General features: G+C 38.5%; 1 protein-coding gene across 2 annotated transcripts in view; it reads right to left on the minus strand.

Moving 5' to 3' along the window:
• LOC120770542 (putative polypeptide N-acetylgalactosaminyltransferase 9) overlaps positions 1–16,860 on the minus strand; it is a 110,709-nt gene extending 93,849 nt beyond the window's left edge. For both annotated transcript variants that reach the window (XM_040098099.1, XM_040098098.1), the window contains exon 1: positions 15,530–16,860. In XM_040098099.1, coding sequence (XP_039954033.1) covers positions 15,530–16,097 — 568 coding nt within the window. In that variant the 5' untranslated portion in view covers positions 16,098–16,860. The remainder of the gene's footprint in view (positions 1–15,529) is intronic.
• Between the last annotated feature and the right edge of the window lie 327 nt (positions 16,861–17,187).

Here is a 17,187-nt window from a genome sequence, read left to right on the forward strand (position 1 = left end):
GCGGCACAAAACGCGAGCTAGGTGCAGATTGGACAGCCGTAGAGGCTAATGTGCGTGGCAGCATGAGGTCATGTGGTTCACTCCCAGTGAGTCTTAAGCCCTGAACAGATCTTAAGATGGCTTCATCCATCATGTATTACACCTGAGCGAGGTAGAGTTTGGATGGAGCCTTTTGGCGCAAACGCAGCAGAACAATTCCTCCGGGCCCGGGTTGAGTCCAACCAATGCCATCACGAGTAAGGGGATACGGAACAACCCTGATGCACGGTGTTGCTCCAGTGACGACAAGATTAAACTAAGACTTACCGATCTAAATGGGGTTAGATCTCTGGTGGCCGGATGAAATCCGGGTCAATCCGGTGCATAGAACCGGTTGTAGTGGAAATTGAACGACATCAGTAGGGGATCTTACTGAACGTTGTCCAATAGGCTAAAAATCTTGTCGGACGCATGATGACCAAGTTGTATGGAGAAAAGTGAGGTGAAAAAATCCATGCACTTTCTGCAGTATTTTCCAGACTTTGTAGGACTGAGTTTGAAACATCGCGGCGGTCTTATTTACGGCAAATCAGAAGGCAAAGCCGAAACGGACATTAGCCGCCTCAACATATTTGTGATAGGTTAAAAGTGTTTTGTCGATTTGGGAGAGTCTTATGAGCTACTATATACAGGGATTGTCCGGAAAGTAATAGGACTGCCACTACAGTACTTCAGGGCGTGAGTGCACCGACTGGATTCGATAAGGACGTTCCTAGGTAATGAACGAGCGGCTGGTCAGTTGTCTGCGAGTACCTGGAGCGTATGAGTACCTCAAAGGAACGGCATTCCAAGCTGTCCAAGTAAGATGCCTGTTAAGATCGACCTTTTAACCTAACCTAACTACCCTATTGAGCTTTGAATATTGTTAAAACTTAAATATATTATAATAAAGATGCTGGAGCAGAATACACAGCCATGTTATAAGCAAGTAATAGAAGGTCTAAGAACAGCCACTGGTCAGCAGCGTATTATTTTTTCAAAGACGATAACCGGTTACAATTTCTCTGCAGGTATTCATTTGCATACTACATACCCTTCTAAAACTATTAAGATTTAATGTTACAAGCAACTTTACATAACAAAGTCACAAAGCGACATCGTATATAAAAGATTTCCAACACTTTACCAACAGCAGTACTGTGGAAAAATGCAAAGCATGTAAGGAAAACTGAAAAATTGCCAAACTACCAAACTGCTGATACTTTTTATCCAATTTGCTTGTAAGCACATTCAATACAATTTGCTGACTGCTGTCACACACACACAACTATAGAAGAAAAGCAACAAAAATTGCGTTTCTACATTTTTGCATACATTGATAGTATGAAAGCTTGTGTGATGAATGATTATTTGCTTTAATTTTTTTTTGTTTTTTTTCAGGTCAATTTTTTAATAAGACTTTCATGAATGCACGCCTATTTGTCAATGTCAAGTCGGCAGTGTTCTTTTTACTAGGATGAAACATAGGAAAAAGCAAACGAAGGACGATCTCATAGCCACAAAGCGACATTGCGGTAGTATGAAAGCAATAAAAGCTTACAAGTATACACACTGTTGCATTTTCACTTTTCATTTCTGGCTTTTCTGTGATTTTTTATTTTTCGCTGGTTTGCTCTCGTTTTCGTTTGAATATTTTCACACATTATGACCTTTGCAAATGCTCATTTTTTCGTTTGATACTACGGCGACTTGTGTTGACCAATTTTTGCTAGTGTTTGCAGCTTTACCTTACATGCTTTCATCGATAAAATTTTTTTTATAATTTTCACCTGCAATTTTAATATATTTTACGATTTTTTTAAAATAAATATTATAAAACTCATGCTCATCGAATAAATGCATAAAAAGCTCCTACAATCATATAGGTATGTCTGCACAGTTTTCTGTTAAGGGCGTCTGCTCTGTCGTGGCTTTGTGACACTTAGTTGCATATTCTTAGCATACTCTTAGGCGTCACTCAGAAGTAATAGCAGCTTGGTCGTTCGCTGAGTTATTTTTCCCCTACATTTGATGTAATGCAAATAAGTTTTGTTATTTATGAGATTTTTTGCATGCAACGTTATTACTATATTTATATATGTGAGCTATATTTATACAAATGTGGTTCAGTATTTTTGGGTGTAAACGGAGAGGAAATTATTTTATAATGGCACAACATGATATTTATTAAACCAAATTTAAAAAAATTTAAAAAAATTTGGTCATATTGACGAATTGATTTTTTAAAGACCAAGAAAAGAGAAAAATGTTAAATTTGGTTGCATTGAGACTATAAAATATATTAATAATACAAAAGATTCCATACGAGAACTTGATTGGTCAGCCAAGTTTGTATGACAGCTATATGCTATAGTTATCCGATTTGAAAAATTTCTTCGGAAATGACACGACTGTCTTGGGCAATAATTCGTGTCGAATTTTCATGATAATATCTTCTTAAACTAAAAAGTTTTCCATACAAGTGCTTGATTGCGATCGTTTACTTGTATGGCAGCTATATGTTATAGTCATTCGATCTGAACAATTTCTTCGGAGTTTACAGCTTTGCTTTAGACAATAATTTCCATAAAATTTCGTGAAGATCTCTTATAAGAAAAAAACGTTTTTTATACAAATGCTTATTTACGTTAGTTCAATTTGTATGGAGGCTATATGATATAGTGGTCCGATCTGAACATTTTCTTCACAGATTGTACTATGACCTAATTGAATAATACATGTCTAAGTTTGTCAAAATATCTCTTCAGATAAAAAACTTTTCCATACAAGGACACGTATTTGGTCGTTTAGTTTGTATGGCAGCTATATGTAGTAGTTGTTCTATCCGAACATTTTCTTCACAGATTGTTTCATTACCTAACATAATAATCCATGCCAAATTTTGTCAAGATATCTCCTCAGATAAAAGACTTTTCCATACAAGGACATGTATTTGATCGTTCAGTTTGTATGGCAGCTATATGATATAGTGGTCCGATAACGGCGATTATAACATGTGAGCAGCCTTGTGAAAAGAAAAGAACGTATGCAAAATTTCATATTGATATTTTAAAAACTAAAGGACTAGCATCTTTACAAAGTTAGCCAAAGGATTATTGTCCAAGACAATATCCGAACATATTGCTTAGATTAGAATGTTATAGCATATAGTTCTCATACAAATGGTCGAAACAAAATCAGAGCCAGAGAGTCACCAAGAAGTGTTTGAGTACCAATTTTCGAAATTTTCAAAATGGAAGGAAAAAGTGCGGCTCCTAAATGTATGCTTCCCAAGTGAAGTAGTTCAAACTAAACTGAGTTTTCTGTGCCTAATCGCTTAATTCACTTTCAATTCATGAATATAACAATTAATTAATCTTTTTCCAACAAATTAACACGGTCAGCTCCACTACAATAACTTTAACTGCTTTTAAATATTTTTCGTTTAATAAATTTATGCAATCAACTGTAGCCTTTAACACATTGAAACGTTGCTATAGAAATAAAGTGCACATATTTCATTTAAACCCATAAAATTGGGTGCAAACAATGGAAATCGTGAAAGTTATGAAATAAATAAAAATAGACAAACAAAAAAAAAATGGAAATTGTTAACAAAAGTTATGTGACGATAAAATTGCAACACAAGCAATAAAAAAGGATTAGCTAGCGCAAAAGATTTGGCGATGGGAAAAAGGATGCCAGAGTGGGCAGCAGATAAGGCGTAAATTCATACTTAATAACAGTTAAATGTGGTTAGAAGTGAGAGAAAAATCATAAAAATATTTTCATATGGAAGAGAATGAGATTATATTTTTTGTAGTGTCCATATGTGTATGTCTGAATATGTATTTAAGTACTATGTGTCTATGTATGTGTTGAAAAAAGTGGCTTATTTCGCAGCATAAATCCGCTTAAAAGCTTAAAGGACATTTTATGAATAGTCTGAGCTGCTATTTTATGCGTGTGGTTAATTTTCTACTTTTATTCCACTTTTTTATGTGGCGAAAATAATAAGAAGATAATAAGGCTGAGTGGAAGGGGGAGAAGAAAACATTTTATTTTATATTTAATGCATATAATGGGTATTTTTTTAGACGTGTGGATTTCAATGAGGCAATAATTTTTTCATTAATCTTTGTAGACTACTACACTATACTATGTAGACTACTGCATTTGATGTGAACTAATTTTGGTTACAAGAAAACAGCGCTACATGCCATATAGCCAACGAAGAAACTTATTTATTGAAGTAAAAATTTGGTGAGCGCATTATCTCGCGTCGTAGATGTGCGATTTATTTTTCTTGAGTTATATAAATTCGGTGTTTTTTTTAGTTTTTTTTATTTTGGAGGCGAAATCTTCGAAAGATACCGACATTTTTCAGGATGCACGATTGATGATAACCGCGGAAACGGAGACCAATACGCCAATGTACTTAACCCTTAACTTTATCGTCATTGCTTGTTATTTGCCACGGGGAACTGCCGTTAGGCATTACATCGTGAGGCCAAGCTAAGCCATTCGGCTCGACAGTCACGCCATTCTGGCCTATTCCTCATTAGTTTTTCTGATCTTTTGATTTCTCTGCGTCTTAGCACTTTCAGAACTATAAGTAGCATTCCACACAAATTTCGATTCAGTCATATTCAGTCATAAACCGCACTATGTTATTCGGAGTCACTCGTTCCATTGTTAGTACCTCTAGATCGGCTCTTTCCTTTTCGTAACGCCGGCAGGAAAAGAGGATGTGTAGCGCGTTTTCTCCGCTGCTGCTGCAGAAGAAAAAATTCGTCTCATCGTTACGTCCATATTTGTTCAGATACTCTCCAAAACACACGAGCTCCGTCAAAAATTGCGTCAAGTAGAAATCTTTTTATCCATGTTTCCTATCTAACTACGCTTGTACACTTCTAATTAGCCTGTGAGTTCATCTTTCCGTTGTAGTCGTTTTTGCCACTCATTGAGGCTTGTTTGCCTCTCATCTTTCCGCTCTTCCACCTTTAATCGCCCGCCTAGTCTTGTGGACCTGTCGTGTCCTCTTTTGAGTTCCATCTCCATAATCTCTGTAAGCATGATGCCCGCTTTACTTTCAACCGCTTCGTGGGAAACCGTGCGAAATACAAATGAGACACTAATGTCACTGAACTGCATTGCAAATTTCGCTTTCCTAGCATATGTTTTTTACGGTAGTGCTGGTTTCCATATGGGCGGTGCGTACATCAGAATTTATTGGCTCACCTTGGCCAAAAGCGGCCGCTTATTTTGGCTTGGTCCATCAATGTTTGCCATTATTCTTGTTAGAGCGACCGTTGCACGTTCTGCTTTCTCAGATACCTCTATTCTAACAGTACTCCTAGGTACTTCAGCGACTTTTGGGTCATGATACTATGGCCGTCGATATTTAGTTTGATGTCTTCGAGCTTCTTCCTACTTGTGATCAGCATAGCTGCTGTTTTTTTGTTTAATCGTTGTTTAATCGTTGCTGCCGCTTGATACTAGAGGTTCTCAAGTTGGCAAAGTTCTTTCGTCACTCCAGTTTTGGTAATATCATCCGCGTCTCCGATGATCTGTACCTGCTTCGGGTGTGGGAGACGCAACACCCAGTCATACACACGTTCCACAACAATGGGCCATGCACAGAACCTTGTGGAACTCCGTCCGTTAAATTCGCTTGTCTACGCAGATAAACTCGAGACGGTTGACGCCTTGGAAGAGAACATTTCGCACGTTATTGCTGACATACGATGCAATGGCTGCAAAAATTAATCGAAAAGTAGGCTACTCTGCTGGAATTTATGCGAGGCAGCGAGGCGGTTGCCGAAATCACTTTAAAAATATATCCTTGTGCTTATAATAAAGCTAAATTCTTGGCTTGAACATTAGTTTTTATGCGTTTAATTTCTTCTTGAAAATCACATGTCTAAAAAAGCATCCTTTATAAGGCATATGTGTTTACATTTTCCTGAACCGACCAAGCGAAAGGAAGTATATACGTAGATATATGTTAGTATAGGAACACACATATATATAATCTGCATAAGTACTATATATTAGGGTGAGCCAAAGTAATATCCAAATCAACTCACCGACTACTTTGAGAATTTAATTAAAAAACTTGTCTTGCAAGGATGTTTTTTCCCTTGTATTATGGTGAATCATAATCAATAAATATTCACTATTAATATTTTTTTCTTGGCACACCCTAATGTGCTCGTATATAATGGGTACTCATATAGATTTTATTAGAAATTTGCTGCTTGTTTTGAGCCACAATAAGGCGCAACAATGTGCATGCCGTGAAGTATGCAGTCAAACGCATGCAAGCAATAACAAAAAAGATGGCACTAAATTGAAAATTCACCAGCATATATTGGGAAAATCGAGAAATAGAAAAAAATGCATAGAGCAGCGGTAAATGGAATGGTGTAGAAAAGTTGAATAGTGGCAAAATTTGAATGGTAATAATATATGGAAAGTCAATGAATTTATGATGCACTCATGTACACACACACATATGTATATACATGCACAAAAATATAAATACACTCACATACATATATACATGTATAAATATATCTACATATACACACATAAATACAACGACTATTATATAATTTTTGAGCTTATAACTCTAGTGCTCACGCTCTTTCAACAAAATTGTGTCGAGGTAATGCTTTAGTTCAGTTAGCCTGCTTGAGTTTGGTGGGTGGAGCGGCGGAAAAATGCTGAAATGTCAGTTTCGAGTTCATTTGCGTTATTTATGCTTTTGTTTTACGCATTTCTATGGTGTATTGTTCGCTGTTGTTTTTGCCATAGCACAGTTTTGTGCGCTCTTAAAAGCATTGTTTGCAAAATATTACGCGCGCCCAGCGAATGAAGTGTGTTTTCGGAGCAGTTATCGAATGTGGTTGGCAAGCTTTGCTACGTATTGAGGTATAAATTGTAGGGATGAGAGTCCTAGCGGTGCGCCACTTAGTGATTGTTGAGCTTTCGGGGGAATTTAAAATGCTTTTTGGACTAGAAACTTTCGCAAACCTTTCAAATAATTGCAAGTGGATAACAAATTAATGCGAAATTGGCATACAATTCAATAAAGGGTTTGCACTGGTCAGTAGAGATTGGAAATGTAATAATGAAGGTGAGAGCGGACGCATGTTGGAATGAAGTACAGAAATGAGGTCATATATTGGATGGTCGAAAAAGTCTTTTCGTATTTTTATATTTACAACAATCAATAATAAATAAATGTGGGATGCAAGGCATTCTTCGCTTTCTTATACAAAAATTTCAAAATATAGCGAATTTATTCATTATTTTCGCTCATTTTTGAACAGCTGTAACTTTTTTCGACTTTCTCGAATCTAATTTTGTTTCGGTTAAATGAAGCTTAAAATCTCAGCTTTCCAAAACTATATGGTACGATACAATGTGATTGGTAGCACTCGAGATATGCGACCGCAAAGTCAGCTATTGGCAAAACACGAAAAGACTTTTTCGACTACTCAATATATGGTAGAGTATAGCGTTAGAGCTTTCCCAACAGGTCAATAGATGACGCTACTAAAATTAAATCCATAGGTTAGCACTAACCTTCAAAAGGTGCGTTGAAGCAACTTTTACTATTGTGAAAAAATGGATAAACCAGGACCTTAGCGTGTTTTTGACAAAATATTGCTTTTTGAAGAGAAAAAATACAGTTGAAGCAAAAACTTTGCTTGATGACGAGTTTCCGAGCACTGCTCCAGGAAAATCAACCATCAAAGATTGGTATGCTAAGTTCAGACGTAGTGAAATTAGCACCAAAACGTCGAACCTAGTGGACGCGCAACAGAAGTTGTTACCGACGAAATATCAAAACAGTTCACATAATAATTTTGGATGATCGTAAACTGAAGTTGTCCAATATAACAGGTAAAGGTTTAAAGTTATCAACTGAACGTGTACATCATATCATTCACTAATACATCGGTATGAGAATGCTCTGAGCAAAGTAGGTGCCGCGCGAGCTCACTTTTGACCAAAAACAATCACGAGTTGATGATTCGGAGCAGTGTTTGGAGGTGTTCAAGGGTAATAAATCCGAATTCTTAAGTCGATATGTGATAATGGATGAAACATGGAATCATTTCAATCCGAAATCCAATCGACAGTCATCCGAGTGGACTGCACAATATTAATCCGCTCCAAAGTGTGGAAAAAAGCAATAGTCGCTTGACAAGGTTATGGCGTCTGTTTTTTTATTGCCCACCTTGAAAAAGAAAGGCCCATCAACAGTGACTAGCTAACTAAATAGCCTTATTGGTCTATTTGAAGTGGGAAATTGCCGAAAAACGGGCGCATTTCAAGAAAAGGAAAGTACTGTTTCACCAAGACTATGCACCGTGTTACAAGCCACTGACACGGTGGTAGAAATCCATGAGTTGGGTTTTGGATTACTTTCGCATCCACCGTATTCTCTAGATCTGGCCCGCAGCGGCTATTTCTTCTTCTCAGATCTCAGAAAAATGCACACTGGGAAGCAACTTTCGTCGAATTAAAGGGTTATTGCCGAAATTGTGATTTAATTTGAAGCATGGACCAATCGTACTACAAAAATGGTATCGAAAAGTTAGAGGTACGCTATAAGCAGTGTATCAACTTTGAAAGGAACCATTTTGAATAAAAAAACGAGTTTTGCCAAAAAAATGTATTCTAATTACTAAACTAGTTTTCATATATCGAACTCACAACTTCGTTAGAATTGCGAGCTATATATGTGGTCTAATCTTAACAAGAAGGAGTTCACGTTGCATGTGTTTCGCCCGAGCTGTCAAGTCTTTTATACTAGAGATGATGAAAGAAAGCTTGTGGACACTCTCAAATAAATATGGAGCTTCTGACTGGACAGTATGCCGCTCCGCTACTGAATAGATTGCCAATGTTTATTTCCAAGAACTTTACCGGTAAATATGCCTCTAGGAAAATTGGTTAAGTTTTCTTTTACTCCCACTATATAAATAAATATCCGAAGGTGCGCGTTCTTGACCTATCTCTGCCTTTAGTGAACTGTTGCTGTTGCGAACTGCAATCAGCGTTCCCAATGCAATTTAGTCCAATCAGTTATCAAGCAATTATCTGCAACGATGATTTTGCTAAATTTCAGATTTTTCTGCCATTTTTTCTGCATTCAACTTTACTTTTTATTGCGCTAAATTTACCTCACAGCCATTCATTATGGCTGCCAATAAAGTGAATAGCATGCGACTGCTAAAAAAATGGCTGTTCACGCACAAATACACATGCTTACAATTGTGTTTTTATACAAGTATATAAATTTTAGTATATCTGGACATTCAATAATTCTATTTGATATATGGCATGACACACACTTGCTTATTAGCCCGCAGCGCTGGCGCACGCTTAGAATTATGAACGTGGTTGATGGCAGAAAATGCGTTTTATTGTTTACCGCACGAGCTGGCGGCAGCAACTGGTGGCAAGAAAAACAAGGACAACAGAGAACAAAAGCTCGTGCTGTTGTAGTAAAGCAGCAAAATTATGTGCGTATTTTCCATCGAATTATAGATAATGTGTATAGCGCGACTGTGTAGGCGAGCAGCATGCAACTAATCCTCTGTGTTTGAGATATCATACTGAAATTTTCTGCACATCATTTTTATCCCAAAAAGTTGCTCATTTATCGCATAGACTGATAACGGAGAACTATAGGTTATACTATAGGACATACTATAGACTATACTATAGGTTATGCTATAGACTATACTATAGGTTATGCTATAGGTTATACTATAGGTTATGCTATAGGTTATGCTATAGGTTATACTATAGAATATGCTTACCATACAAATTAATCCATGAAAACCAAGTTCTTGTATAGAAAACTTTTTTTACGAATTAAGGCAAGGCTTATTATCCAAAGCAACACTGTAATCTTCGAACATATGCTTCAGATCGGATCACTAGAGCATGCGTTTGCAATTCAATAACCTATCAAAATCAAGATGAAGATAACCGTATAAAACACAGCTTTTTCTTTATTAAGTAACCTTAGTTTGAATCGATGGTTATCTACATATATCAAATAAAGGAGCTAGAAAGCTCTAGAAAAACGTCTTTTATAAAACTACTATGTAATATTTCTGAATTCATGTCGATCAGAGTATTTTATTAAGGTTTTTGAAAGAATTTCTCTCAGAATTTCAGCACCTTTTGATATTGAATAATGTTGGGAAACTATAAGGAAACCTTGGTTAGTTATAGGCTTTGATAACTAGCTTCATAATACAATTTCTTTCAACTTCCTCAGGTCTTAAGGATCCGATATCTGATTTTAATCGATTGAGGAAGACAAGAATTATAAAAAAGCTTATAGTTTCTATATAAGATATAAGGTGGACCAGTTTGACAATAGTCTGAGGCGTCATAAACTAGCGGATTGTTACTGAAACAGCTTCGGCTAGTCATGGAACTACATTGTACCCAACGAAAGAGTGTTTCCGAAAAAACATTAGGGTAATGATTATGGCAGATGGTGATCCGAGCTCGTTACGATTTCTATACAAAGGAATACATGAAGCAAGCTTAACCTCAATTGTGACCGCATCAGCAGGAGTAAGAAAGAGAGGGAAAGGGAGGAAAATAAAGATCTTCATCATCTAAGGAGTAGGAGAAATGGAAAGAGGGAGAGTTAGAGAGATAAACGAAGAAAAAAGAAAGAAAGAAAAAAAGGAAAGGAGAAAAAAAGAGAGCTAAAGAGAAATAGAGTAAAGAGAAAGAGAAAAAGAGGGACAGGGAGAGCAAAGGAAATAGGGAGAAGAGGGAGGGAGAAAGAGAGAGGGAAGGAGAAAGAGAGAGGGAGAGAAGAGTAAGAGCGAGGAAAAGACAGAAAGCTGTGAATTTTAGATGTGCAACTCAATCATCGTTTTAATACGAAGCCAACCTACTGAGTCACCTTTTGAAATCCTTTTGAATCAGACCTCAGATCAGATCTCAGACCTTACTAAGGAGGCATACGTACTATCCAATCTTAAAAATACAGAAACCTTTTGTGTAAGAACGCGGAGTCTAAGTACGCTTTGTGGCACTAAAAATGCCTAAACCGATGCCAGAATTCTTGCCTCCTCAATAAATAGCGCAATTAAAGGGAAGAATGTGCCAGCAACTATTTAAAAACAGATTCTCAAAACCATTTGTCTGCGTAATTGCTTGGGCCGGCTATAAACGCTCGTAAATCAGCGTTGTGCGAATACATTGACAACATGTAGACCACAACAATAACAATAAAAACGAATAGGCAAATTAAAAGTTACAACTAGAAATAAATAAAAACGCAAAATGCTTTCAAGAAAGCAACAACAACAACGAAAAGCACCCATTCAAGCGACAGCAGACTATAACAATATCTTTGTTGCTATATTTGTATATTTGTATGTGTGTATTTGTACGTTTAGTGATTTGCAACATTACATTCATGCCAACGACAACAACAACAACTACAACAGTAACAGCAGCAATCACTTTGCACTTCACTGCCACATCATTGCCAACGAAGTGCCGGCGCAAGTACAATGTGGCATGTGGCAGGCACAGTGGCTGGCTGCGGCTCAAGCGCGCAACTGAAGTTTGCGTGGCGCGGCAATTTAAGCCGAAGGCGCATTTAAATCGCACTTTAATCGTTTGCCAACAACGATGAAAATCTTAAATGCCAGCCGTCAGATGAATTGTGGACGACAAGCATTCGCGCTCAATTGACGAATGTCGTGTTGCGGAAGCGCAAGGGGCAGCACTGCGTATATTTATATAAAGATGTGTGTATATATATTTTAACTGTATATATATATTTTATATAAATATACATATATGTTATTGTATGTAAGTAGTATATTTATGTGGTTGCAAGGATGCTGCTTTGCGTGGCTGTGTAAATAGCGAAAACGTTGCAGCGCTGTTGCAAGTAGTCCTCTGTATGTATGTATGTTTATATAGGCATTTATGCACATATTTATTCACAATAGTGTAGTTTCTTGTCGGACATCTTTCGAAAGTGTTCGTTGCTTGCTCAGACAATGTAAGAAATCAAATATTTCTCTATATGTGGCATGCCACATGCTGCGCTTTGCATGTTTGACTATATACTTTACAGCTTTGTACTTTTGTAAGCTTCTACAAATGCATATGTGTATGTATATATATATATACATATGAGAGTATGCTGATAGTAGCTGTAATTGCGGCTGTCGGAGGATTTGTGTGAGCTTCATTGATTTTTTGCAAGCGTTCTTCTTCAATGTCAATTTCATCTTGCCGACTTCAAGGTGTTCACCGAATTTAATACATTTTGAGACGCTGCAGACATTTTTTGCTCTCTTTCCCTTCTTCTTTTACTAAGAACATTAAAGACGCCTTATAAAGAGGGCTTTCATAGGGACGCTACAAAAATAGGCCGATAGGGACAGCAACGACGCCATATTTTTTCTTCTTTCTTTGACAGGAACGACGAATTTAACTGACATCTCAAACCGTTTGCTTTTTAAAAAATTCTGTGGTAGCGCTCTTATTGAAAACCCCGTAATTAATCCTAAGGCTGAGCGCTACTTTGGAGGTTCTTTCAATGCCCAGAACATCTTGGTCAAACTTTTTTTTTCCTTTTATATTATTTTTGTATAATATTCAGATTTATAAAAAATATTTGAGTTTTCTAGAAAAACAGTTGGAGATCCTTAGCTAGCTTAGCGCTTTTCCAAGGAATAATTTAAACAGAGGATCGCAATTCGATAAAATTTTGGAAAGAATAATTTTTGGAGAGATCAAAGGGTACATTAGTCTGGTCGACTAATCAGCTGCATATAAGCCAGTTTTGGCCTTTAGCGATGTTTATAGTGTGCCGTTACGTAGCTCATAAGAAGAAGTCATCCATCAGGACGCATGGCTTGACTAGAATTTTAATAGATTCTGTGGTCTTACTAACGATACCTCTTCCAGGGTCACATACCATGAAACGTTGCTTTGCTAATACGGGACAAATGCACAAGAGGTGATTTATTGTTTTCCTCTACCTTGTTCTTGACACTTTTTGTACTCTTCCCGATCAGTCAGCCCCATTCTGTAGGCGTGTGTCGTCATAAGAGTATGAGCAATCATGTTTCTACTAATGGCGCATAGCAAAAATAAAGTCGCTTGTTCCTAGCGACGCTCTACACTGCTAAGCCCACATCTTCGAGTCTTTTCTCCGCGCTCATTCCGGCAACAGAAGTGCGAGTGAAGCAGAACTATTAGAATGGAAAAAATCTCTAAGAGTTCACAAGCCACTACATAATAATGACAACAAGTGCGGGTAAGGGCGCGGCGGACATACAGACTGCTAAATAGACTCAGCTCATTAAGCTGATTATGGCTTATGGGCTTATGGTCAAGGTAAAGTTCCTGAGTTGAAGCAGGGGTGTACCAGCATCGTAACAAATTGAGCGTTCGGAAGTGGTCTCGTCAGCAACCGAAGTAAAACCGAGATGGTTTTATTTACTGGAAGATATAAGATCACGTTGGCTGCGCTGCCGCAAATGGGAGGCAACCGTCTGCATCCGGCGGATATAGTGAAATGTCTTGGGCTCATCCTGGATAGGAATTTTTCAAGAAAGTCAAATATCAAAGGGAAACCAAAGAAGGCATTGATTGACTTATACTGCTCTAGAGGAGCCATTAACAAAAGGTGGGGTCTCTTACCGAAACTGGTCCTCTGTCAACCCGACTATGTTCTACGTAGTCTTTATGTTGTGGATGGCTCTAGAAAAGACCAAACTTGCAAAGACAGTCGAAAGCGGTCAACGGGTGGCGCTCATCGGCAAATGTGGTGCACTAAGGACCACTCCAACTATGACACTTAACGCCATCTTGCACAAGTGCCTGTAGACATCCTGAGAAACTGTATGGCTGCGAAAGTGGCAATTAAACTCAGAAAATCTGGGTTTTTAAAAGAGCACGTACCTGAACCCTCGGCCATCTTCACACACTTTTACTTCATACCGGATCACTTCAATCATGGTGTCGCCAAACTGAACTTTGGTGGCCCATATTACGACAAAGGAGCTGTGAGTGGGAAGAAGCCGCTGGAGGAGAGGGGAAGTGAGCTTCTTTACGGATGGATAAAAGATTTGGCGAAGGTTGGTGGAGGAGTTTACTGTAAGGAGCTCTCTATCAACACTCTGCAGCTTACGACTTCCTGACTACTCGTCTTCCAGGCCGAGGTTAAACCATTAAGATAGCAGTAGATCTGCTACACCGGAGTGCAGCCTCCTTCCAAGAAGTTACCATTCACTCAGATAGCAGATGGGCTATACTAGTCTTGAACTCACTTACAGTGAGTTTCTAACCTCGCTATCAAAGCATCGACAGTCTTTGCGATAATATTGGTATAGGTGCGGGCCATAACGGAATCGCAGGAAATTGCAAAGCAGATGAGCAAGCAAGGAAAGGCACTCTAGCATCGCTTTCAGTAGAATAGGAGAGCTTCGATGATCTCGTATCCTCTTGGGTTCTACTGCTAGATAGCTGGGCTTCGCGGAAATTTGGTCAGCGCTGTGCCAGATCTAAAGATCTCTTTGCCCTTAGTAAGGCTAGCCTCTGCCAAGTTATGGGGTTTTTAACAAGCCATCGCTTTATTGGTGTCCATACTGTAAAGATGGGAGTCTTACCCAACGCCATTTGCATAAGCTGTATGGAACAAGATGAGCTGAAAACAACTCAACACTTCCTTCTTGACTGTCCCACCTTTGAGCGGTCAAAACTTAAACACTTGAGAGCGCACACCGACCTTCAGATACCACACCGAACTGGCGAGAGTGCAAATTTATATTGGTTACTAAGCCATTTAACCTATCCTAAACTGATCATTTGTACACATTTTCGAGGGCCTTTCACTTTTCTTTTTAGGTGTTACAAACTAATTATAATGAACCCTGTTCAGGGTATAACAATCCACATTTAATGCAAAATCTACCTTTTTGCAATAAAAAATATATCACGCCAAATGCTGATGCCACAAATTAGACATTTGCATTAACAGCTAAGCGTTTAGCAACCACTAAACACAACAACAAAGCAAACAGCTTTAGCAAACATCAGCAAAACCCGCAAAACGCAAACGCCAGGAATTAGTACAATGCCTAATGGTTTATAAAGTAAATAAGGGTATATATGTATGTAATTTTGCTTGTATATAAATGCACGAAATTAATTTGATGAGCTGGCTACTTAAACAAATAGACAGCAGCGCCATAAAATTAATGCGCGCAAATGTCGCACGCTCAGCGCCGAACACAAAACGGTGAAGCGCAGCAAGATTAAGCGCAAACAAAGTAAGGTATATGTATCTATAAATACGTAGATATATATATGTATATGAATATATTTATGTATATAAATATGTATATATATATATATATAGAGCACAGTTCGTATGTACATATGTATGGATGTACAAGTAACAAATGACTACAACGTCAGTCCAACTCACCATCATCTTCGGGCACCTTTTTGATGGCGCTCCTGCTGGGTTTATTGCCCGCAATCAATTTGCCACGATAGACGCGCTCGTTTGGTTGCGCCGCCACCACCACATTATTCTGCACTGATTCATCGCCCACATTAAGATCTGGCGCGAAATTGCCCACATTCGCGTCGCCTGCATCGTCACCAGCTGCCCGTTGGGCAATATCTTCATTTGCCAGCAGCTGATTGTGCTCGAGTGGCGGCACATCGCCTACACCGCGTCGCTGTTCGCGTCGACCACCCTCCACGTAGGCGCCACCATCGTCCGCTGCCACGCCGCCACGTTCAACGCCAAAACCGCCACCGGCTTCATAAATGCCCTGCTCAGCGTCGAGCGCGTTAGGCGGCGCACCGCCACCACCACCACCGGCGACACTTTTCAGCGCCAGCGACATGCCGTTCCATTTGTTGCTGCCGCTACCCTGTGCCGCATCATCGTGGTAGATGAAGAACGCCACTGTGAACCAGATGGCGGTGAGCACGGCCACGATTTTCACAATGGACGCGGAGCGTCGTCGCCAAATGAACGCCATTTCGTGTGTTTGTGTGCGTTGCGTCTAACTTTATTTGCGCGTTTTGATTGTGTTTGTGTTGTGCGTTGACTAGTAGTTGTTACTTTTCAATATTTTACGCGTCGCTATTGCCAATATTTCATCTAAATGCATGGACCCTACGGTTGCCACACTCTTGCAATTACTCGCCGGCGCTGTTGGTTGCTCTTCTTCCGCAGCAAAAATGAGTTATTTGCGTTGTGTGCCCGCGCGTCACGTCACTGCGCTAGTACTGTGCTGAGATTTGTTTATTATGCGCCTAAATGTATGCCTCAATTAGTTGTAATTTATGCTTTGTCGCTTTAGCTGATTGCGTAGCGCCGATTTTCGTTTACCTTGCGACTTGCTGCGTTACGTATGGCTATTTGTGTATGTGTGTTTATTTATTTGCGCAATTTGTTTGCATACCGAGGGGCGTCCAGCGTCGTTGTTTGGCTTAGTAAATGCGTTAGTGTTAGTTGTTATTGTCGTTGTGATTTCTTTTCTCCTTTCACTGTTGTGATTTCTGTTTTTCTTAGTTGAAGCAGCGCTCTGTGTCTTTACCGCTTGTTATTATAGACGCTTGCGCCTGCAGATATGCTTCAAAATTTTTATTTCTTAATTTAAATGCTACTGATATGTTTTGCTGATTAATTTTGTTAGGAAAAATATAAAATGTGTTGCGGCACGCTTTTAGTGGGTTTTAACGTGGGTCTTTTTTCAATTCCCGTTTTAATTTTTTTTTATAATTTTTTTTTAGACATAATTTTTTTTTATTTTTTTATAAACAATTTTTGCAAACTTTTTCAGCTTTTAGCTTTGTTAATTTGCATAAAATATTTTTTTTTTGTTTTTTTCAGCGTTTTTTCTTGCTTCTATGGTGCTCCTTTACGCTTACTTCCTTCCGCTCGCTGTTCGCTGCGCTTGAACTGGCCACTAAAACTTTCCCGTCGCACTTAAAATTTTGTTTACGTTTGCAGTTTTCCACGTCAATGGCATTAGCTGTATTTACCTTGTGCTGCTCTCTCATTCAACTATTCTTTCACACCAGCATAATATTTTCTCTTCTCACTTTTTTGTTTTTCTTACTGAT

The sequence above is a fragment of the Bactrocera tryoni genome, chromosome 3, assembly GCF_016617805.1.
Source record: "Bactrocera tryoni isolate S06 chromosome 3, CSIRO_BtryS06_freeze2, whole genome shotgun sequence".
Lineage (NCBI taxonomy): Eukaryota > Metazoa > Arthropoda > Insecta > Diptera > Tephritidae > Bactrocera > Bactrocera tryoni.